Source organism: Rhopilema esculentum, chromosome 16 (assembly GCF_057945365.1).
Source record: "Rhopilema esculentum isolate cy_ngs chromosome 16, ASM5794536v1, whole genome shotgun sequence".
NCBI classification, from domain to species: domain Eukaryota; kingdom Metazoa; phylum Cnidaria; class Scyphozoa; order Rhizostomeae; family Rhizostomatidae; genus Rhopilema; species Rhopilema esculentum.
The window spans coordinates 13,993,515-14,016,041 of record NC_142830.1 but is presented as its reverse complement, the minus strand read 5'-3'; the positions used below and the strand labels follow the sequence as shown (position 1 = coordinate 14,016,041).

At 36.3% G+C, this 22,527-nt stretch overlaps 1 protein-coding gene across 2 annotated transcripts in view; it reads right to left on the bottom strand.

Moving 5' to 3' along the window:
* Positions 1–20,213, bottom strand: part of LOC148958352 (polycystin-1-like protein 1) — a 29,121-nt gene extending 8,908 nt beyond the window's left edge. The window contains exons 1-33 of one of the 2 annotated variants that reach the window (XM_089113072.1): positions 19,964–20,213; positions 19,390–19,529; positions 18,760–18,844; positions 18,065–18,298; positions 17,605–17,715; positions 17,123–17,277; positions 16,431–16,519; positions 15,929–15,987; positions 14,572–14,711; positions 14,033–14,116; positions 13,385–13,537; positions 13,185–13,239; positions 12,858–12,964; positions 12,174–12,293; positions 11,894–11,939; positions 11,672–11,722; positions 10,341–10,424; positions 10,074–10,145; positions 9,592–9,711; positions 9,021–9,090; positions 8,153–8,226; positions 7,142–7,190; positions 6,770–6,884; positions 6,118–6,202; positions 5,424–5,561; positions 4,655–4,773; positions 4,371–4,481; positions 3,328–3,478; positions 2,778–2,872; positions 2,089–2,142; positions 1,810–1,923; positions 1,491–1,611; positions 305–406 (exon numbers count right to left, since the gene is read on the bottom strand). In XM_089113072.1, coding sequence (XP_088969198.1) covers positions 305–406; positions 1,491–1,611; positions 1,810–1,923; positions 2,089–2,142; positions 2,778–2,872; positions 3,328–3,478; positions 4,371–4,481; positions 4,655–4,773; positions 5,424–5,561; positions 6,118–6,202; positions 6,770–6,884; positions 7,142–7,190; positions 8,153–8,226; positions 9,021–9,090; positions 9,592–9,711; positions 10,074–10,145; positions 10,341–10,424; positions 11,672–11,722; positions 11,894–11,939; positions 12,174–12,293; positions 12,858–12,964; positions 13,185–13,239; positions 13,385–13,537; positions 14,033–14,116; positions 14,572–14,711; positions 15,929–15,987; positions 16,431–16,519; positions 17,123–17,277; positions 17,605–17,715; positions 18,065–18,298; positions 18,760–18,844; positions 19,390–19,529; positions 19,964–19,996 — 3,336 coding nt within the window. In that variant the 5' untranslated portion in view covers positions 19,997–20,213. The remainder of the gene's footprint in view (positions 1–304; positions 407–1,490; positions 1,612–1,809; positions 1,924–2,088; positions 2,143–2,777; positions 2,873–3,327; positions 3,479–4,370; positions 4,482–4,654; positions 4,774–5,423; positions 5,562–6,117; positions 6,203–6,769; positions 6,885–7,141; positions 7,191–8,152; positions 8,227–9,020; positions 9,091–9,591; positions 9,712–10,073; positions 10,146–10,340; positions 10,425–11,671; positions 11,723–11,893; positions 11,940–12,173; positions 12,294–12,857; positions 12,965–13,184; positions 13,240–13,384; positions 13,538–14,032; positions 14,117–14,571; positions 14,712–15,928; positions 15,988–16,430; positions 16,520–17,122; positions 17,278–17,604; positions 17,716–18,064; positions 18,299–18,759; positions 18,845–19,389; positions 19,530–19,963) is intronic. The other variant, XM_089113073.1, reaches the window with a different exon arrangement.
* Positions 20,214–22,527: the final 2,314 nt, after the last annotated feature.

The window sequence follows — 22,527 nt, the reverse complement described above, 5'->3', positions numbered from 1 at the left end:
ATAGAAATAAACATTGGTGCCCAGTGTGAGGATATACGTCAGTGCAAATAAGGTGTTATAGACTAACAAGTTATTGACCTGCTCTTCTTTCAACATAACCAATTGTTGTGATGGAAAAATCTAGCATTGGATGAGAGCCAATGCTTACTAAAATAAACATGCTCTCAAGGAATGATACTGGATGTCAGTAATGGTATCAGAAAAACTGCCAGAAATTGTGATCGTCAAACACATCGGTCAGAGAAATAGAGCTTTAAAATTGAATATGTGACTGCTACAGCTTTAGTTTGCAAATGGACCCTACCTCTAGAATGTTCCACTTATTTTGAAAATGTCTTAGTCCTTTATCCATTAGACAAGACAACTCTTGTCGTATAGAGATCAAGATGAGCGCACAAAACAGAACCTAGGAGAGAAAGCTGAGTAGCTGAAAAAGATGTTTTGAAGTACCGCTGTATAAGGTTACAAGTTTTACGTCACTAGCAGAAATGATACTCTTGTTTTCTGTGCTGATATGTTTCTTATTGAGTGATCTGAAGCACAATTCAAGTAGGCGGTTGCTGAAGTTTACATAAATTGTCTGATTCGCTGTTAAACCATTCATTCAAAACTACTAGTGACATTGAGTTTAGCGTCAACAATCAGGTACCAACTGCTGATGGGGAAGTGCTGACCTACTACGCCAAATATAAAGATTATTTTCAGGTTGTTTTGATGATGTTTCACTTTCGGGAACAATCAGATGGTTTTAGGTTGTCTTCCTGAAGTCACAAATTTTCGATTGACTAGCCTTAACAATAAAGAACAGTAACTAACAGATGTACTGCAGGCCTGGGCACGAAAGGCCTAAATAACAACAAGGCGTGCGGCAGATCGCTCGCAACCATTCAAACCAAAGTGACCACAAAATTTGGATAGCTGCAGACCTAAATCTAAATTGTGTTGTTAATGGGGTAAATTAATTGATTCCTTGTCCTGTCTCTTCTTCTGCATGACATGGCAGATGATACACGACTTAAAAATGAAATCTGCAACATTTTATGCACCTCTGATCATAGTTGGGAGAGTTGAATGTGGTGTACAAACACTGCAAAACACTGCAAAAAACGCTGAAAGTTTCTGCTTGATCTAACAAATAACTGCTTACTTTTGATAGGTTTTATGAAACCTGTTTAGAAAAATCGTAGCTCGAGTTTTATGGTGCAAACACCACACGCCTACACGCTAACATTGCGTGCGATGACAACACGCCTAAACGCTAACATTGCGTGTGATGACAACACACAATCCCAGGCCATTTCTTCTGACCATCCCTGTATTGGACGGGTCTCTGCAGGTAGAAGGCCTGATGAACGTGAACAGGAAAATTAAGAAATAGCTTATCTAATTCATTAACCGTAAGTCAAATTTGAAACGCGGCAAGGGTCTTGTGCAGATTTCTAATATGACCTCAACATTACAGTAAAGGAGAGTTCGATAATCGTACTGACCTTGAAAGCAATTATCACATATCGTACTGTGCCAAGCTGCGTAAAGGGGGTCATGCTTTCTACTTGAACTTCCGTGTCCAGTTTCCCAACTGGTGAAATTTTAGTTGACAGTTGAACATAGCTGGAACGAATAATAGAATCTCCAATAACGAGAGGCGTTTTGATATTTTTCTGAACTGCTAGAATTAAGCTGAAAAAAACCCCTTTATTAAAAAATCATTTCTAACTGTCCTAAAGAAGCCCTGCTTAGGAGTATCTACAAACAATATGTGTCTGGAAAATTATGACAAGTTATAATTTCTAACGTTAAAAACGTTACCTGAAGGTGCTTGATTCCGGATGAAAGTAAGAAAAGGATATCTTAACCAAAGAGGTTTTCTTATTGAACCAGTCAGAGCGACGAAGCAACCTCAGCACTGCCATCATTTGATTCCTAGAATATCGATGATTTTATTTGAGTTTAATGAATTCCGGTAGATACGCATGATTAAGGCGGCGCTGTTTTTAAATTCTGTTCAACTTTAACACAGTCACTGTGCATTTTTCTTAAGGCTATTTTCAGAATTGCAGTTTATTAATTGCAAGGTCGTTTGATTACCTAGTACCAATGAGGAGAACTTTTCGGCCAAATACAGTCACATTGTATGCAGACCTATGGTAAGACAGTTTGAAAGGCTATATTTACGAAACATAAGAAAAACACGAATAAGTGGATGGTATAAAAATCATAAGGAAGATGGGAATTGAAGGATAGTAAGAAAACAGCGAAAAAGAGGATTTCGGAGAGGAGAATGAATGACAAGGAAGTTAGAAAAGAACAACAGGAAGATGAGAAGATGAACAGAAGGATAAGAAATAGGTTACATAGGATAGGAAGAAAAAATATAACAAAAGATTAACAAGGAAAGTGGATAAAAACAAAATGAAATAAAGACAGAAAATAATGGAAAGAAGAAGCAGAATAAAATGAGGAGAAAATGAAGACGACAAAAAAGGAAGAATGACAAACAAAATGAAGATAAATGAAGATGTAGAAGAAAAAGAAGAAAAGAAGGGTATAAGAAGGGTAAAAAGATAAGAAAACGATAACAAAGCGCCAAGGAAGAGGGAGACGATCAAGAAAAGTTACAAGGAGGAAAAGGACGAAGAAAAAACAGTAAGAGTTAATAAAAAAGAACCAACAAAGGGAAATGAGATAGAATATCAAATGTTAGAACAAAGAAATAAGTAAGTAATGTAAATATATGGTAAAAGACCCAACAGAAACATAATTTTTTATAATCTAACCTGTTTGAAATTTCCGGCATCTCTGCTTTCTTTAAATTGTCTAGTTTTTCGAAGCAAGCTGGCCCAAAGGTGTACATAGTATTAAAATCAGGAAGCTGCAAGGAAAACCTTTGACTCTTGGATATGCTTGTTGAATGTGTGCTTATGAGAGCGAGGTGCCAAGACGGCTTAATGCTTAGGGCCGCGGAATATAGGTCCAAGGGTCTGGGGTTCGAGTCTATGACATGATCAAACTTTCGCCCAGATTAAGGGGAGTCGCCAGCCCTCTGTTATTCCAGGCGTAGGAATAACCGAGGTGCGGTCAAATCGATCATGGCCTCAAGTGTCCCTAAAACAAACTTCGGATGCTAGGTAGAAACAAATACAAATACAAAGTTTATCAAGTGAATGAAGAAAGATGGGCAAGGATTAAGGTAGGGAAGGATGATCGAATAATGGGAGGGAAGATAGAGAGGTAGGAAAGGAAGATTCTTGAAAATCAAGAGCAATGATAGAATGGAAAGATAGCTAATAGGTTAACTAACTGAAGCTTTTTCTACTAAGAACATACTTGAGCATGGCCGTGGTTCAGCGAAGCGTCACGATAGCCGTGCAAATGATGCCAACAATGCCACTGCAGCAGGTCGACTAATTGCAACTCTGTCCAGTCGAAGAACTGTGCTCGTGTCGAAATATTATTGAACGAAATGTTTTTGACTGGGCTAAAGGACAAGAGAAAATAGACGTTGTTAATCTCCAAAATTCATCAGAAGAAACATCAGACCACCTATTAGCAATATTACATTCCTTTGGCATACTTGAAACAAGTAACAAGTAACAAAAAACAAGAACTAAAAAACAAGTACCCACTACTTATTGCCAGTTACAGCGTTGCTTGATTAGATCAGATATAGCAGGGAATTAACTTTGTGCAATGAAAATCACTCAATTGAACTTTATTCATCCCTTTGACGTCAAAAAGCTGCACAACAGAATCTGCGTACAGCAAACCGCCCTGCTCTTGTTATCGATACTGCACCAATATGTTCCATTTACTTTTGGTCTATTGATCCACAACTCAATGGACTTAGAAGCTAAATCTAAACCTATTGTATGCAAAAAACTCGACAACAAACAAAGACTGTTGTTTAACATAAAAAATGGCCTGAATTCGTCAACATCTCTTGGACTTTTTTTGTAAACATTGATTTGTAAACACTGAACCAAAACGCATCATTACAAACAGCAAAGCTTTTGGTGATTACAATCAGCACTTCTTCCCGCGTTAACATTAACTTAGTTCGTTAAAGTTAGTCTGAATTTTTGTTTTATTGCACCATTCTGGATAGATCGGAGTTCCTGATCGATTGAAAGACAAATACATCCAATTAACATCGCTGATTAAGATAAAATAATCAGGACACGTGAAGGCAGCATGTAAATACATAAATATAAAGTTGAAGTATTTCAAAACCCAATAATCAAAACTTTCCTTTCAAATAAGAATGAAAAAATATAAGCAGTTCTGTCTGCATTTTACGCTCAAAATGAATACAACTGATATCACAAGGATAAAAATGTCGGGTTTAAAACGGAAAACATCTATTACCATACCTGGTTACTCTCTCTTCAATTACTGTCCGTTGGAGGAATTCTTCCCTGGTGTTTGAATGCACTAACAGCATTGCCAGTGTTGTTATGTATGCTGAAGTCGTGAACAGGTTCCTTTAGCAAAAGAGCAATAATATGACAATATTCGAAAAGAGGACGATTAAAAAAGACCATTATACTAGCCATTTTTATTCAACACAGTCAAAGTAAGGTCTTAAACGTAGAATTCATATTTAATGAAAACACGAACAAAATAAATTCAGTTCAAGGAAAACAAACAGATTTACCAAGCAAATGAAGAAAGAAAATTCCATCGAGCTGCCTTTTTCCTGGCTTTCCTCAAATTCTCATTCAAAATTGGTTTACTGAATCGAACAAAACGTGCCCTCGCTCTTGCAGCTAGTATCTGAAATTTAATGTAGTGAAAATAACTGTTTTACCAGTCTTAGTGCCCGACGTCTTGTAGGCAGAGCTGTACATATTTGGTATATAGAGAATATAGAAAATGTTTGAAACTCCAATTGTTTCGCTTATTGTAATCGTCAGGCAACTGTTTTATGTGATATAAAATTTAATATACTTGAAAAAGGCTTGAAACATACATCAGACATCATAAGCAATAATTAACATACATCACTAAGACTAAAGAGATAATCAATTTTGATATTTTCCAAATGAGACTGTCATTCAGAGTGGAAAACTTTAAAGCAGAATGTTTTAAACAAAACGGAAAAGACCAGATTGATTTAGCTTCAAATATATATATATATATACATAGATCCTTGGCAGCTTATTAAAAAGAAGGTAAGGTATTCCAAATTAACCAGATGATAACAAAGAGAAGAAATAAAGGTAAGGAATCATCCTGATCACACTCTTGGCTCGGGAGGCTTCCTCCACAACAGTCACTTTGCCTACGTTCAGGTCACATACGAGGATTGTCTTCTAATCAAACTTGTGCAGTGTCACTCAGTCAATATTTGAACCAAGAAATACAAGGTCACATAGGAGAATGGATGAAATCCTTGGCAGAACATGAAAAACCTGGTTCATTACCTGTTTTTCATTTGGTTCACTAGTACCAGTGAACTGATTCAAAGTTGCTTTTCCATACAAACGGGCACATTCCAGGTACATCTTGATTATCGCATTACTTTGCACCAAATACAATTTTCTTAATGCGAAACACATCGCCTTGAAAAATCAATTTCAACTGTCATCAAATTTATTAAAATAATCTAAATATGCGAAAATTGTCTATCTGCTTGGCACAGACAAAATCACAGGGTGGGAAATTGGAAAAGTGTTTGGTTAAAGGCGTCGTATCCACACACGGAGCTTAAAAAACGATTTTCATTTATTAATTGCAGTATAGTGACCATATCAATTAATTATCGTATCAACTTATCAATGTAAAACAGACTATTTGTTTCCTAAACTGTTGCAGGTTTATGTTGGATCTTAAATGGCAATACGACAGAATTAGTTCGAATGTTTCTAAAGGTTGTCAAAGCTAAAATCACACTAGGCTAGGAATCTTAACTGCTAAAGGACTTCACGTCTCATCATGTTGAGTAAATGATATGAAAAATCCTTCTAGAGTTTTTTGACCTTTCTATACGTTGCTATGGTATTAAAAGTGATTTCATTTTATGTCTTAAGATAACACAGTTATTAATATGAACAAGAGGGTTTGTTCAAATTATGCAATCTAAGGCATCACAGAATTGAATCAAGAGTCAATTGATACCTTTAAAACTTCAAGAATACCAGCGCCACAAATAAAACACAACGATAAAGCTTGTATCCATAATAAGACTGTTTTGCTGTCAAATCTGAAAATATTAATCAAATCGAGCTGGTAGAAGTGACATATATTTAAGAACTAACAATTCTTACTCTTTCTCAAACTAAAGCTCGTTTGACTGACGAGAATATAAATCTTTTAAAAAAAACAATGAATTTTTTCTGCGATGTCATATTGAAGTCGATTAATGCTGATTAATTAGACAAATTAATGTCTTTCAAATGCTTACAACAATGACAAAACGCACCAAATTTTAATTGGACAAAATTTACAACTTTAATAAAACTTTACGGTGAGTCACTTAAACTTTAAGCTATTAATAGTTATAAATCTAACTACAGGAATATTCTGATCAATTGCAATTTTCATGCTAAACGAAATTCGCTACGGCGGACCAAAATGTCTTCCTAACAATATGACTATGATATGAACATCAATTAGCACTTTAAGGAGTTTGGTTCCTTGTTGACGAAAATGCACTATGCAGAAGTTATTACTTCCCAATCAAGTATGCACCATATGGTTGTTAAATTTCTCTTCTTATGCTTGCTTGTTATCTCAGTGAACTGACTGAAAACCAAACGAATCCACGAACCTGTTGCTATACCACATTGTGATAGCCATTCCCGAGAAGGAAAACAATACGCAAAGCAAAACCCAAACGTTTTGAAACCAGACTGGGAAGGCAAAAATTTGCCTTTCATTTGTAGCTGCAAGGAAATAGAATTATGCTTAATCGTAAATCGTATATCGAAAAAGGGAGGCAAAATTGTGTTCGCGTCATTATGTAAGCAACTTTAAGCTTTGATTGGGGTCTTCAAACAAAATCTTTCCTCGCCTTATCGAATTTTTTTCCCCCACTTGTCTAGTTTCAGATAATCAACATTTCATAATTTGCATGTGTGCGTCTCAGTCATAAAACAAGGAAGTATCGACAAAGTAGCAAATCAAAGACATGACACCATACCTGGGTAGCCCTCTTTCAGCTCCAAAATACTATCTTTATCATCCTTGCACTAATACCAAGCAAAACATAACTTATCAAGGCATATAACAAAATGCATATAAAGAAAACAAATCAAAGACATTAAGGTAATAAAATTTAAAATCGCTCCATTTCTGCAAAGTATTTTAGGTTTCAATAACACCTTCCAACGGACAAGGAACGTTTCTTTGTTTCAAGGTACCTGCAATCACGGCCAAAATTACTTGGAACACCCAACACTTTGCGCTGTGCTTTTCTATTTTTCATTTGTTTTCCTGAATGCTACTACTTCCGTCCCCCTTTCTCCCAAAAACAATGTTGAAAGCAAAGGAAAATATCAAACAAGCCACAAGAAAAAACATATTCCATAAACCCGTTCTTTTTTCTATAGTAAATCAACATTGTTTTTAGGGGGAGAGGGGGGGATGGTTGAAGTTGCCTTTGAAAATCTACGTTATTGTTCCAAGACTTTTGGCAGTGATTATAGGCCTTCCTGTCCCATCATCTAATTTCTGATTCATATGTTCCATTCAGCAATGAACAAAAAGCTCGAGTCAGTACATATCCGCCTACATCATTAAGAGGCAACTGTGTAATTAACTAGGCCACAGGATCGACATGTCAAGTAGACCTAGGGAATTCTAAAAGAGTGAAGATTACCAGTGCAGGAAAAACTGTTACCAGTCAGGGTTGTGCTTCAACTGCTTGGTTATTAAAATGTAAGAGAGGCTAGATAGTTTCATTCAACCAATTTCAAAGCCAAAGAAAGATCAAAGTAATTGAAAATATTTTCAGGGAAAAAACAGATTCCTAGTAACAGATTTTAGGCAGGTATCGCTTAAGCAGGTTGCTGAATCGATTACACAGGGTAATGTTTGACAGCTTCCAAAGAATACTGCGCAATTTAAAGTTGTCAAACATATGCAAAAATTAGCATTGCTAAAGCGCGGGCAATGATTAGCATCATAAAAAAAACGCAAACAGAATACTCACCAGCATGTTTTGTGATGAATAGATTGCAGAATTGACTTCCATGAAAAACAGAGCCCCTTGAGATTTCTGTTGGTCTAAAAAAGGTAAATATGCTTTGATAAGCAGACATCACTGTCTTTCTAGTACGAATATTTTAACTGAACATTTTAACTGAATATTTTAACTGAACATTTTAACTGAATACTTAAAGTGAATATTTTAACTGAATATTTTAACTGAATATTTTAACTAAATATTTTAACTGGATATTCTAACTGAATATTTTAACTGAACATTTAAACTGAACATTTTAACTGAATACTTAAACTGAATATTTTAAATGAATACTTAAACTGAATATTTTAACTGAACATTTTAACTGAACATTTTAACTGAATATTTTAACTGGATATTCTAACTGAATATTTTAACTGAACATTTTAACTGAATATTTTAACTAAATATTTTAACTGAATATTCTAAGTGAATATTTTAACTGAACATTTTAACTGAATATTTTAACTGAACATTTTAACTGAACATTTTAACTGAACATTTTAACTGAACATTTTAACCGATTTTAACTGAATATTTTAACTAAATATTTTAACTGAACATTTTAACTGAATATTTTAACTGAATATTTGAATTGAATACTTAAACTGAATACTTAAACTGAAATTTTTTCTAAGAAACTATGTGTCAAACTTAAAAGAACTCAGTAAAGCAAGAAATATTCTCAGCTTAGCTGCAAAAATAATACGAAAAGTTCGAATAATACGAAAAGTAAGAACTGAAGTTTTTTTTGACATATCCCAAAAGAAAACGTCAGTAAAATTAAACTTAACCACGCGCTTTAAAATTTCAAAAACGTTTTCTATCTTGATACCTTCTTTAAAAGTGAGATCTTCATTTAATCGCGGCTTCTCCTCCGTTTGCTTCTTTTGTTCGTTTGTATCCTGATTGAAAACAAAATTCTTTATAATGTTTACTCTTTGAGTCTCTGACAATGCCTACTAAAAGCAATCAAAATATTTAATACTGGATCAGTTCTCTTCAGCTCTTATTCTCAATACCAGTAGTATCATACCTTCCCCCAAAGCAACATTCTTTTCAATTCCACACATCAATTTGTAGTATATAATTTTCGTTCTATAGTAAATTGTCGATAAGAAACCGAGCCATAGGATGACCAAAAAAGAATGTTTCGTAAAGGATTGGAAGGAAATAATTCTTTTTTGCAATTATTCACTTACAACTTGTTCAACTGACATTACATAATAGACAGAATTCTACGCTTATTCACGTTCTTAATGCTTCTGAAAAGCAGTTCTTTGGCACTGGGTATTTAAGAAATAAAATCAACAATTTAATTGAGAAAATCAATCTTCAACTAACATAGACCAGGCTATTTCTTAAAAATTCGCTTGCACACTAAAGTGTAAAAATGATACACATACCGTGCTATATCTAAACAATGACTCCAAGATAACTTGAAACGGAAACACAACTGCCGTTACAATGAGGCTCAATACAACAGATGACCATTTCATATCCCAATAACCAAGAATTTCCACAGTCTAGAAAGCAGAGTGATACCGGAAATAATGTCTTCATTTTATCTACACAAACATTGCAATTTGTATAGTTGCACCTACACATACACCTAGATAGTTCATTGCTGAGGTTGGCAATGTGTTTAACTGTAAGATTGAACCAGAAAAAATATATTTGCACCTTATAAACGAGGTCCACAAAAGCCTATAAAAGCTTCTTATGTACAATCCCTAAAACGTTTGCATGTACTTTTCATAAACAAAAACATTTGCACAGGTTTGGATATCTGGGCATATATGAGAGGTGCATTAAAACCTTTTCAGGTGAAATTCACAGGCTAAAGAATTTTATTTCTTGGGAGAAAAAATCGATTGAAAGAAATCACCTGCTCGTTTGCCAGTAACACGGCGATTACCATCATGTAGCCGACCAAGGAAGCCAAGCAAAGTGTCATTCTCTGTGGAAATCAATAAAATTGCCGGCATACGTGTGAAAAATGAGAAAATAACAACAAAAAGGATTTGCTTTCATTTACATCGAAATCGCTCGACCTTAGTAAAGGCATCTTAGATCAGGACGAGCTTTTAAATTCAAAAATTTATTTAAATTTTCAATATCATAACAAAAAAACAACCAAAAAAAGCAGACCAACTTGTTGTTTTGAAAAGATGCTTCGACCAGGCGCAGTGAAGACTGACAGCCAAAGATGGTAGTCTAGAATTCCTTCAAAAACGGTCTAAAAGAAAACATAATCATTCCAAGGAGAGTCACATTGATTCGGGGATGATACAATGAGATGCCACTGAACACAGTGTCGCAAACATATAATGTCAGAAACACACAGTGTTGCAAACAAACAGTGTTGCAAACACACAGTGTCGCAAACATATAGTGTCAGAAACACACAGTGTCGCAAACATATAGTGTCAGAAACACACAGTGTCGCAAACATATAGTGTCAGAAACACACAGTGTTGCAAACAAACAGTGTTGCAAACACACAGTGTCACAAACACACAGTACGCAAACACACAGTGCGCAAACACACAGTACGCAAACACACAGTGTCACAAACACACAGTGCGCAAACACACAGTGTTGCAAACACACAGTGTCGCAAACATATAGTGTCAGAAACACACAGTGTCGCAAACATATAGTGTCAGAAACACACAGTGTCGCAAACATATAGTGTCAGAAACACACAGTGTTGCAAACAAACAGTGTTGCAAACACACAGTGTTGCAAACAAACAGTGTTGCAAACACACAGTGTCACAAACACACAGTACGCAAACACACAGTGCGCAAACACACAGTGCGCAAACACACAGTACGCAAACACACAGTGTCACAAACACACAGTGCGCAAACACACAGTACGCAAACACACAGTACGCAAACACACAGTGTCACAAACACACAGTGCGCAAACACACAGTGTTGCAAACACACAGTGTCGCAAACATATAGTGTCAGAAACACACAGTGTCGCAAACATATAGTGTCAGAAACACTATATGTCGCAAACATATAGTGTCAGAAACACACAGTGTCGCAAACATATAGTGTCAGAAACACACAGTGTCGCAAACATATAGTGTCAGAAACACACAGTGTCGCAAACATATAATGTCAGAAACACACAGTGTTGCAAACAAACAGTGTTGCAAACACACAGTGTTGCAAACACACAGTGTTGCAAACAAATAGTGTTGCAAACACACAGTGTTGCAAACAAACAGTGTTGCAAACACACAGTGTTGCAAACAAACAGTGTTGCAAACACACAGTGTTGCAAACAAACAGTGTTGCAAACACACAGTGTCACAAACACACAGTGCGCAAACACACAGTACGCAAACACACAGTGTCACAAACACACAGTGTCACAAACACACAGTGCGCAAACACACAGTGTCACAAACATAAGCCTGTTTTCCTTATCAAAGTATAAAGATGAACGTTGTACGTTGTCACATACCTGTACATTGTTATTATGAGGTTCTTTCTCTGCTGGAATTTGGCAGTCTGCCTATAAAATACAAATGTAATCAGCAAGGTTCAAAAGAATTCTTCTCTCTAAAGTGCGGTTTTCAGATAACAAAATTGAAATCTCATATATTCAGTTACATCTTACGTGTACTATATGTACTTCCATTATAGCGTAAGAATGAATTCTTTGATAAAATTTTGCTCGGCTCACCCTGGTCAATTCTGTGATTGCCAACCAGTTGTTCCAAGGGAAGTACCTAGGTATGGATAAAGGAAAGTTACTACCATTGTTAAATATCAATTTCAAAGTAATTTTAGGGGCCAATTAGTAAATTACGGATGAGGAATGGGGTACTAAAGTGTTTACAGTATGGCGAAATTTAAAAGAAATCTTATGCGTTATTTGGGGCTAGACCAGGTCAGCCCCCTGCTTTCACGCTTACTTGGCGAGATTTTTAGCAATTACCAGAGTTTTATCATAATTCACTCACCATATTTTCTCCGTCTGGCAATCGACAATAGAAATTTGCTTCAAATACCAGTTTGGAGAATATCCTTCATTATCGTGCCACAGTTTGATCTTCTTAATGTCGCCAAGGGAATCTGGAAAGCTAATGACGAAAAACATGCTTAAGTAATCTGCTCCCCTATTATTTGCTAGTTCAAATTAAATAAAAAAAGATTTGTTTTACCAGCAAACACTAAAATTGTTAGATAACTTGGGGTCGATCTACATACATACGAAAAAGCCGCCATTGTGTAGACAGAAGGAGTGCATTTTCTCTCTTGGAATCCAGTGGTAATTTTTCTTTAGGCACGCGGCACTGATTGAACAACCATACCGGTCTTGTGCTTGCGTTTTTCTGATTGGCCTATTTCGATCCACAACTGGGTATATATTTTTCATCATGTTCTTTCGGACCCTTATTCTGAAGTTTTATGCTCTGACGTCTGACGAGTGTCAGACGAAAAAGCTTTCAGCCAATATGTTATAAAATTTCTGCCATTTTCAAGTTCTATACCGATAAAAAAACTGTTCACATTATATAATTATCCGCTTCTCTTGCACTGATTCGTTACATAACATATATATCAAGCATTTGATGAAAACCATTTGCGCGAAAATTCTGCTATCAAGATAGAAACTGAGCGAAACGTGATAATTTGACTCCTACCTCATTATGATGACGTCAGCTGAACCCCTTTTAAATTGTTTTCCATTGTGACAGGTGAGTTCCCTAATTTGCGAATGCCCCTCCTCACCATAAATTACGATGGATACCTATCAGGGAGAATTTTTGTTGATCATATGACAACAACCAATCGTTTGCCAAGAAATATATTTGCTTCTATTTTCTACTCTGGATTACAAGTATCATTTTGCTCGATTTATATCGATTTGCTCAATTCGATTTATACAATGCCTAGCCACTGCTTATTCAATAAAAGGATCTTCTATTTGCTCAAGTATTAAAAAAGTCATTAAACTATTAAAAACTCACTCTTGCGGTTGTGCCTGCATCGTGTGAGCTCCCTGTTTCTACAACGACCAAGTACCTATAAAGAAATTACAGTTATCACGATTATAATAGCTTTCTGAAATACTTAGAAAACACTTACTGATACAAGTTATGCCAAGACACAAGGTCAATCCGAGATCAGCATATACAGATCACTACAGATAGCTGCTGTGGGGAATTACCTGAACAGGTCGGCAGGGTGGTTGTCTGGGAGATAAGCAACACATTCGTCCCACTGCCTCGACTTGATGGTGAATTTGTAGATCATTATCAGAATGAGGTACGTGCAGAGAACTGAGAGAATGACTGCCAAAACAAAATGTTGATCGTCGTTGCTGAAACAAGAAATAAAAACTCATTTTGCAGCGGATTGTACATTAAAATAGAAAGTCGATTTTCATTGAGGAGAAATTATCCAAAATAACGCTTATAAGCCCTTCAGAATTCAGAATAGAATAAAGCAACAGTTCTTTAACGAATAGCTTAAATCTAACATAGATCTCTTCAGAACAACGTACTCAACAGCGGAAACGAATTCTGTTTTTTTGCGAAAGTAAATTATTTATGGTTCTGAGAACTGCTTGGCTCTTTGCATTACCTGATATATTGCTTTTCGGGCTTTCTTTAAAACCATTTAAGAATCAAGACTTTTTCATGTAAATCTCATACCTTGCAGCCTCTTTTGCATTAGATGCCATAATATTCGACATCAAGAGTGGCACCCTATTTCATATTGTTGTTGGTAAGTGTCAAAAGATTTTTACATCGCTAATGTCATATCAGAGTGATGCAGATGAAACATCTAAAACTTGATCACTTTCACTACCCACCTTTTGAAACTGACTAAAGATTTGACTTCGACGGAAACATTGAGAACATTAACTTGTGCACCAAAAGCAGTAAGATGATTGCACCTGGAGAAGGGCAATAAATAAATAGACATGAAAGCTGTCCATTGAGAGGATAAAAACACTGTGCTTGATACAGGCAAAAATGAAGCTAATAGCATGGTAGCCTTTTGGTACTACACTAAAAACAGCATACTTAAAACAAACATTGGAACATTGAGCGTTTGCGGGTGACAAATAAGAGAGAAGGCGCCGTTCATTCTCTTTTCAAGGCCACAAGCCTCTGACATAACTAAAGATTATCATTGGCAAATCACACACCTCCTGTTCGTACTGAGATTAAGAAATGTATTCAGAAACGAAATGAGACTTAGAAACGAAATGAGACTTGGCTCATTGCAAATTTAATGAGCGACAAAACTCGGTGTTGCAGCTTCAAAATAATCCTACTCTTCACTCCAAAGCATATTCAAGAACATTTATGCAAAAATGAATTCTGGGAAATTAAAAAAGTGGCATACTTGCAGACGGCTTCTCTCATTGTTGATTCGAGAGCAACCTCGCAACCCTCGTCACTCCAATTATCATCAACTTCATCCCAAAACTTGCAACTCACAGAGAAGACATCGAGCCTATACTTAATTGGTTGTGCTTGTTTTGTCTGCAAACAAACAAATGTCAAAATTAATAAACTGCTGAAAACTTTGTTAAATGAACCTCTTTTCTTCTGTTGGATCTTTTTTTACAAGGAATATACTTTGTTGGTTAATGGTAGATTGAGAAAAAAAGATACAGAATACTGTTGTACCATATGCTTGAAGCATTGAAATTCAAGTTACAATTAAACCACATAAAAACAATTCTAACTGGAAGGAAGTAAAGCCTAGTTGTGGTAATGGCGTATCTAGGGCATGGCAGGAGGGCAGAAATCCTGTGATAGAGTCCTGGGTTTGGACATTACTCGAAAAATCAAGTCTTTGAAAAAAGCAAACATTTTACGTCATACTAAACGCTTTTTCGTCTGACACTCCTCGGAGCATAAACCGTCAGAATAAGGTTCCGAAAGAACACGATGAAAAACATATACCCAGTTGTGGATCGAAATAGGCCAATCAGAAAAACGCAAGCGCAAGACCGGTATGGTTGACCAATCAGTGCCGCGTGCCTAAAGAAAAATTACCAATGGAGTCCAAGAGAGAAAACGAACTCCTTTTGTCTACACAATGGCGGCTTTTTCGTTTTTATGTAGATCGACTCCAAAACTGCTAGATGGAAGGACGACCGGGCTCTGCCAATTATCCGAAACATGTCGTCATTATAGAGTTTTGCACAATCTGGAGTGTCAGACGAAAAAGCTTTTAGTATGACGTAAAATGTTTGCTTTTTTCAAAGCCATTTTCAAATTCTGTACCGCAAAAAAATTTGTTCAAAAATCAAGTCATTAGTTAATTGTATCCTTACTGACTTCCCTGAAACTTTCATTAAAAGTTGTTCATAAACTTTGTTGAAAGTTGCTCAAAGACAAATAAAAAATGAATACCAGTGAAAACATAAACTCCGCAGCAGGGGTAATAAAAATACAAAATATTGTTGTCATGTGGTTAGAGGGGCGCAAGTTCAGTGATCGCCACTGGCGTTTTCCCCCTGATACGCCCTTTGGTGACGGCTCTCTAGTTAAGCTATAATGAGAGCAGGCATTATTCTTGCGTAGGAAAAAAATCATTAAACTATGGTTTAGGTATTATAGCCCAACGATTGGCGATGGGTCTAAATATGAGCAAAAAGATAATCAGAAAAGGCTTTCAAAGGAACCCAAACTGGTGGAAAATAACTGGAATCGAATTCATCATAATATAAACGATTAAGAAGTACCGATACCTTTTTAGGTACACGTCCTATTGGCTTCATAAAAACACCAACAAACACTTTCGATAAACCTAAAAATAAAAAATAATCTCATTGATTAACGAACAAAACCATAAAACTACTTGCACTTATGACTTTATCTTAATTGGAAATATTCATTAACTTCTCTATTCTTTTTCTAATTGTATTTATTTCTACCTAGCATCCGAAGGTAGTTTTTAGAACACTGAAAAGCTGTGCATATCGAGCAGTGTCTTGGTTCTTCCTCGCAATGGGACCACACCTTGATTTCTACGCCTGGAATTACATAGAGCTGGCGGCTCTCCTCATTCTAGGTGGAAGTTTGGTCCTGTCAGGGACTCGAACAATGGACCCTTGTATTTGAAGTCAGCGACCCTTTACACAGAGCCATCCTTGCACCTATTCACTCGATAGTATTTTTAGAAGCTACAATCAAAGGAGGAAGCAGACTGAAAATGTTTACTCATGTTCATGTACAGCATAAAGCACTTACCCACGTTAGAAGCGAGGTGCAAAGATGCAGCGTTGTGGAAGAACTCGAGGCTTCTGTTGTACAGCCTTTCAGTTGGCTTCTCATTAAAACTGCAATTCAATTTTATGCGTTACAAGAAGGCTCCAGAGCAGATATCAGTTAGAGATCATTGGCACGTTTAAAAAATTTGATCATATTCAACGCAAACTCAGATTTGCAAACAGTTGTTGATCTTCCTCCAAACCTGTAATCTACGGTCTCACCCGTCCTCGTTTCAATCCAATGATAAATTACTGAATAATCCGCTAAGCAGTACTTTGTATACACGCAATTGGGGTTCGTGCTGTGATACGCTTCTGCTCTGGCGCAGCATTAACGCTCTTACCAAGTTTTTCAGGAATCAATTTTCCTGATTCACACCAAGACCTCCTTATAGAAATTTTGTATTTCATCATACTGACCGTGCAAACCTCATTTATCAGCTTTGATTTTCTTAAGTATACCCTCATCATTACCATGAAGTTTACATGATTCTTAACGGTTCCAGCCTAGTGGCGATTTTTGTCATCATTAAAAGAACCAGAATAAAATATAAAATATTTTTTGTTTCAACAAGTTCAGTGTTTTGTTCCTCACTTTTGCCGAAACCTTTCGCCAAACAAGATTTGTAGGTTTGTAGGATTTCTACGTCATTTTGTAAACTTTAAAGTTACCTTACAACTGCTTTTATGGCAACGAGATCACTGTCCCTCCCTTCTTTCTTTTCTTCTATTCTGATGAACGTCCTTGATTTTTTGGACTTTGTCAAATTGAATTCATGAATATTCATCTTTGCCATTGCTATTGTGTGTTCTCCTGTTTCCCTTAACTGTAAAGAAAGCGATTTAGGGATAAAATCTTTTTAACATGTAACCAATAAATAATATTAACTAAGAAAATTTCAAAATCCATCCAGAAGCTTAGATATTTAGTAACTTGAAAGTAATGATACCCAAACACATCACACATGCCGACCTGCAGTGTTATGTTCACCATCACATACAAGTTTAAAAGATGCTACCCTGGCCCTTTTGTTCGTCATACTATGTATAGTAATGATTGTTCTGTTAATATTTCCATTGCCTGCTTTAATTCGCCACTGAAAAACTCTTTTGAATATTTTAATAAAGAAATAATCGCAACTAGCTACACTTGCCAGAGAATGCCGGACTGGAAGTTTAACAATAACGGGTTCAGTTAAATTTGATACTTTGATTGGTGCGCCAGATGCATTCTTGAAGTCAAGACTTGCCACTTTTGTGCCAATCTGCAACGAGAACACGTTTTAACGTAAATATATTTTTTACTTAAGAATACAATAATTAAAAGGTGGCATAGAAAGCAATAAATTTATTTGCATGCATAAGTTGCTCTTATTTCACCACAGCTAGACTATTCTGCCGGCAGAAAAACAGAAACACATCTAAATCGAAAAACCCACTGCCGTCTTTCCAAATTATTGAAGAACTTTAAGGAACATAACAGAGAAGCTTGCTTACTTCTATAACTGTCAATCTGGAAAGCCAGATGTTTGAGAAGAAATTGTATCAAGCCTTCTTTTTACTAAATACGCGCGGTAAGAATCGTACGGTAATAAACTATTGATTGTAACCAACCTTGTACTCTTTTGCTGCCCATACAAATGGATTATTTTCGTAAACACTCATTCTTGAATAGATATTGCCAATGTCCCTTGTTTCATTCACTATCAGCCTTCCCAATTCTGCAGGCAACGTGAAAGAGCAACCGTTGTTCGAAAGAGTTCCATTAACGCCCCTTTGGTGAATTTTCAAGATCGTGGTGATGAAGTCACCCTTGAGAACAGTCATTGGTGCGACGCGTCGTAGCGCCTGAAAGGAGTAGAAGCTGTGTTACTGCGTGAATTTTGCAGCTTCGACATTCGGAGCCTCGACAAGGAGCAAAGACCGCAATTTAGAAGCATGTACTTGAAAACTGCAATATTTTCTAAGAAATATCTACTAATTCATCCGAAAGCCTACAATGCCTACAATGAAAACTTCCCAAAAGATCGCATACGACAGGAAGTTTCTTGCCTTGGTCACTATGAAAGCTAAAGGACTTTTTAAATGCAACTGAAATAATAATATTTGATAATGACTTCAGTCACGAGGTATCATTGCAAGCTGTGTCACAACAAGCATTCTATTTTTTGGTAGGAATGTTACACTTAGTACGCTTTACCTACTCGTCTTTGGAAAGTCAGCTATGCCTTGTACACCATTGGTTAATAGTTTTTATTCAACACATAAGTAGTCTTACTATCTTATAATGAAATATAAAAAAGGGACACCTTGACTACGCTGTCATGAATGCGCATTGTCTCTTTCACCAGTAGTCCAGTGTAGGATAACTTTGATACCTGCTTTCTCCTGCGACTTAAATGTGATTCATTACTTATTACACTAATTACTTGTCCAATTACTTATCAAATAGCATGAAAATTGCTAAGAGGAAATGATTAGAAGTAAAAACTTTCAATGGAAGTCGCTAAAATGACAGTTACTAATACTAGTCTAGATGTTACTATCATTACAAACTTTGAAAGCAAAATTACTGGAAATAACGAAATGCGAGATTAAATGTGAAAATGCAAAATGAATATCACTGTTTGGAAGACGAGGCCTTTAAAAGTAATTTATTAGAAAGCACTGAATGAAAATTACTAACAGAATTATCACATTGAAATGTGAACTGTTCAAAATGAAAGGACTTGCGTAAAAATCAGTTGAATGGGCATCAAAAAGGGAAAAAATGTTGAAAAGAAATTATTAGCAGTGAAAGCCTTACAAAAAATTCACTTCAACAAAAAACTAAATTGAAAATTGTGAGCTTTAATCTATAAATTCGGTTTCAATAGCACATGGCTTTAACAATCTCCTAAATTTTGAAAAAGGTTTCAGGAAAACAGAGCTAAGAATACCTCATTGACGACAAAATGCTTGACACAACTATGAAAATATCCTCTGCGATGTCTCTGGGAAGAACTTTGTTGAATTCCTCATAAAATGATACAATTTTGCTGCTTGCTTTGTTAGAAAATTCCACCGATCTTGAAGAAACCTTGAAAATGAATGAGATATTAAAATAAAACTATAAGAAATGAATAAGATATTAAAATAAATATAGCGATCTTTATACGGTTCAAATCAGTCTCGACCACCGATTTTTCTTTGGTGACAATCGTGTTCCATCCCTATCAGACGAGTTCCACCCCAAGCGCGCGATTGTGCACACGTTTGGTCACGTAAATTACAGCCAACTCTGCCTTGAACGAAAGTCGCATGGAAAAAAATCAAAGACAGAAAAAAAATCATATTTTGACAAAAACTGTTTAAAAACTGACGCTATTTGAACAATGTTCTAGTGTTGGAAATTTTGATCATGGATACAACAAGATATTTAGCTGCATTTGCCATAACATATCCTAAAAACGAATCAAAGGAAACAAGAATATGTGTTTGAAAAAAAAAAATCAAAACTAGACGATCAGTTACCTCTGATGGTTTATACATCAATGCTCTAATCATCCTACTTTGCTGCAAAGCATACGCCTACAACAAAACATGGTTTATTCGATAAAAATACGTACTATCTGAACTGCCACGGTTTGTAGAATACTCAAAAATTTATTAATCAAAAATTGTCATAAAGAATAGAGCAGAAGGTGGCGAATATTTAAGCGGCTGAGAGTTGACATGAATGCGAACAATTAATGTCAACGCAAAGCCAGCCCTTGTGAATCCAAGAAAGAAAAGGGAAAAACAGAAACTATTGAATGCAAACTCAGATGTCTGCCATGTTCTGAATGCGAACAATTAATGTCAACGCAAAGCCAGCCCTTGTGAATCCAAGAAAGAAAAGGGAAAAACAGAAACTATTGAATGCAAACTCAGATGTCTGCCATGTTCTGAATGCGAACAATTAATGTCAACGCAAAGCCAGCCCTTGTGAATCCAAGAAAGAAAAGGGAAAAACAGAAACTATTGAATGCAAACTCAGATGTCTGCCATGTTCTGAATGCGAACAATTAATGTCAACGCAAAGCCAGCCCTTGTGAATCCAAGAAAGAAAAGGGAAAAACAGAAACTATTGAATGCAAACTCAGATGTCTGCCATGTTCTGAATGCGAACAATTAATGTCAACGCAAAGCCAGCCCTTGTGAATCCAAGAAAGAAAAGGGAAAAACAGAAACTATTGAATGCAAACTCAGATGTCTGCCATGTTCTGAATGCGAACAATTAATGTCAACGCAAAGCCAGCCCTTGTGAATCCAAGAAAGAAAAGGGAAAAACAGAAACTATTGAATGCAAACTCAGATGTCTGCCATGTTCTGAATGCGAACAATTAATGTCAACGCAAAGCCAGCCCTTGTGAATCCAAGAAAGAAAAGGGAAAAACAGAAACTATTGAATGCAAACTCAGATGTCTGCCATGTTCTGAATGCGAACAATTAATGTCAACGCAAAGCCAGCCCTTGTGAATCCAAGAAAGAAAAGGGAAAAACAGAAACTATTGAATGCAAACTCAGATGTCTGCCATGTTCTGAATGCGAACAATTAATGTCAACGCAAAGCCAGCCCTTGTGAATCCAAGAAAGAAAAGGGAAAAACAGAAACTATTGAATGCAAACTCAGATGTCTGCCATGTTCTGAATGCGAACAATTAATGTCAACGCAAAGCCAGCCCTTGTGAATCCAAGAAAGAAAAGGGAAAAACAGAAACTATTGAATGCAAACTCAGATGTCTGCCATGTTCTGAATGCGAACAATTAATGTCAACGCAAAGCCAGCCCTTGTGAATCCAAGAAAGAAAAGGGAAAAACAGAAACTATTGAATGCAAACTCAGATGTCTGCCATGTTCTGAATGCGAACAATTAATGTCAACGCAAAGCCAGCCCTTGTGAATCCAAGAAAGAAAAGGGAAAAACAGAAACTATTGAATGCAAACTCAGATGTCTGCCATGTTCTGAATGCGAACAATTAATGTCAACGCAAAGCCAGCCCTTGTGAATCCAAGAAAGAAAAGGGAAAAACAGAAACTATTGAATGCAAACTCAGATGTCTGCCATGTTCTGAATGCGAACAATTAATGTCAACGCAAAGCCAGCCCTTGTGAATCCAAGAAAGAAAAGGGAAAAACAGAAACTATTGAATGCAAACTCAGATGTCTGCCATGTTCTGAATGCGAACAATTAATGTCAACGCAAAGCCAGCCCTTGTGAATCCAAGAAAGAAAAGGGAAAAACAGAAACTATTGAATGCAAACTCAGATGTCTGCCATGTTCTGAATGCGAACAATTAATGTCAACGCAAAGCCAGCCCTTGTGAATCCAAGAAAGAAAAGGGAAAAACAGAAACTATTGAATGCAAACTCAGATGTCTGCCATGTTCTGAATGCGAACAATTAATGTCAACGCAAAGCCAGCCCTTGTGAATCCAAGAAAGAAAAGGGAAAAACAGAAACTATTGAATGCAAACTCAGATGTCTGCCATGTTCTGAATGCGAACAATTAATGTCAACGCAAAGCCAGCCCTTGTGAATCCAAGAAAGAAAAGGGAAAAACAGAAACTATTGAATGCAAACTCAGATGTCTGCCATGTTCTGAATGCGAACAATTAATGTCAACGCAAAGCCAGCCCTTGTGAATCCAAGAAAGAAAAGGGAAAAACAGAAACTATTGAATGCAAACTCAGATGTCTGCCATGTTCTGAATGCGAACAATTAATGTCAACGCAAAGCCAGCCCTTGTGAATCCAAGAAAGAAAAGGGAAAAACAGAAACTATTGAATGCAAACTCAGATGTCTGCCATGTTCTGAATGCGAACAATTAATGTCAACGCAAAGCCAGCCCTTGTGAATCCAAGAAAGAAAAGGGAAAAACAGAAACTATTGAATGCAAACTCAGATGTCTGCCATGTTCTGAATGCGAACAATTAATGTCAACGCAAAGCCAGCCCTTGTGAATCCAAGAAAGAAAAGGGAAAAACAGAAACTATTGAATGCAAACTCAGATGTCTGCCATGTTCTGAATGCGAACAATTAATGTCAACGCAAAG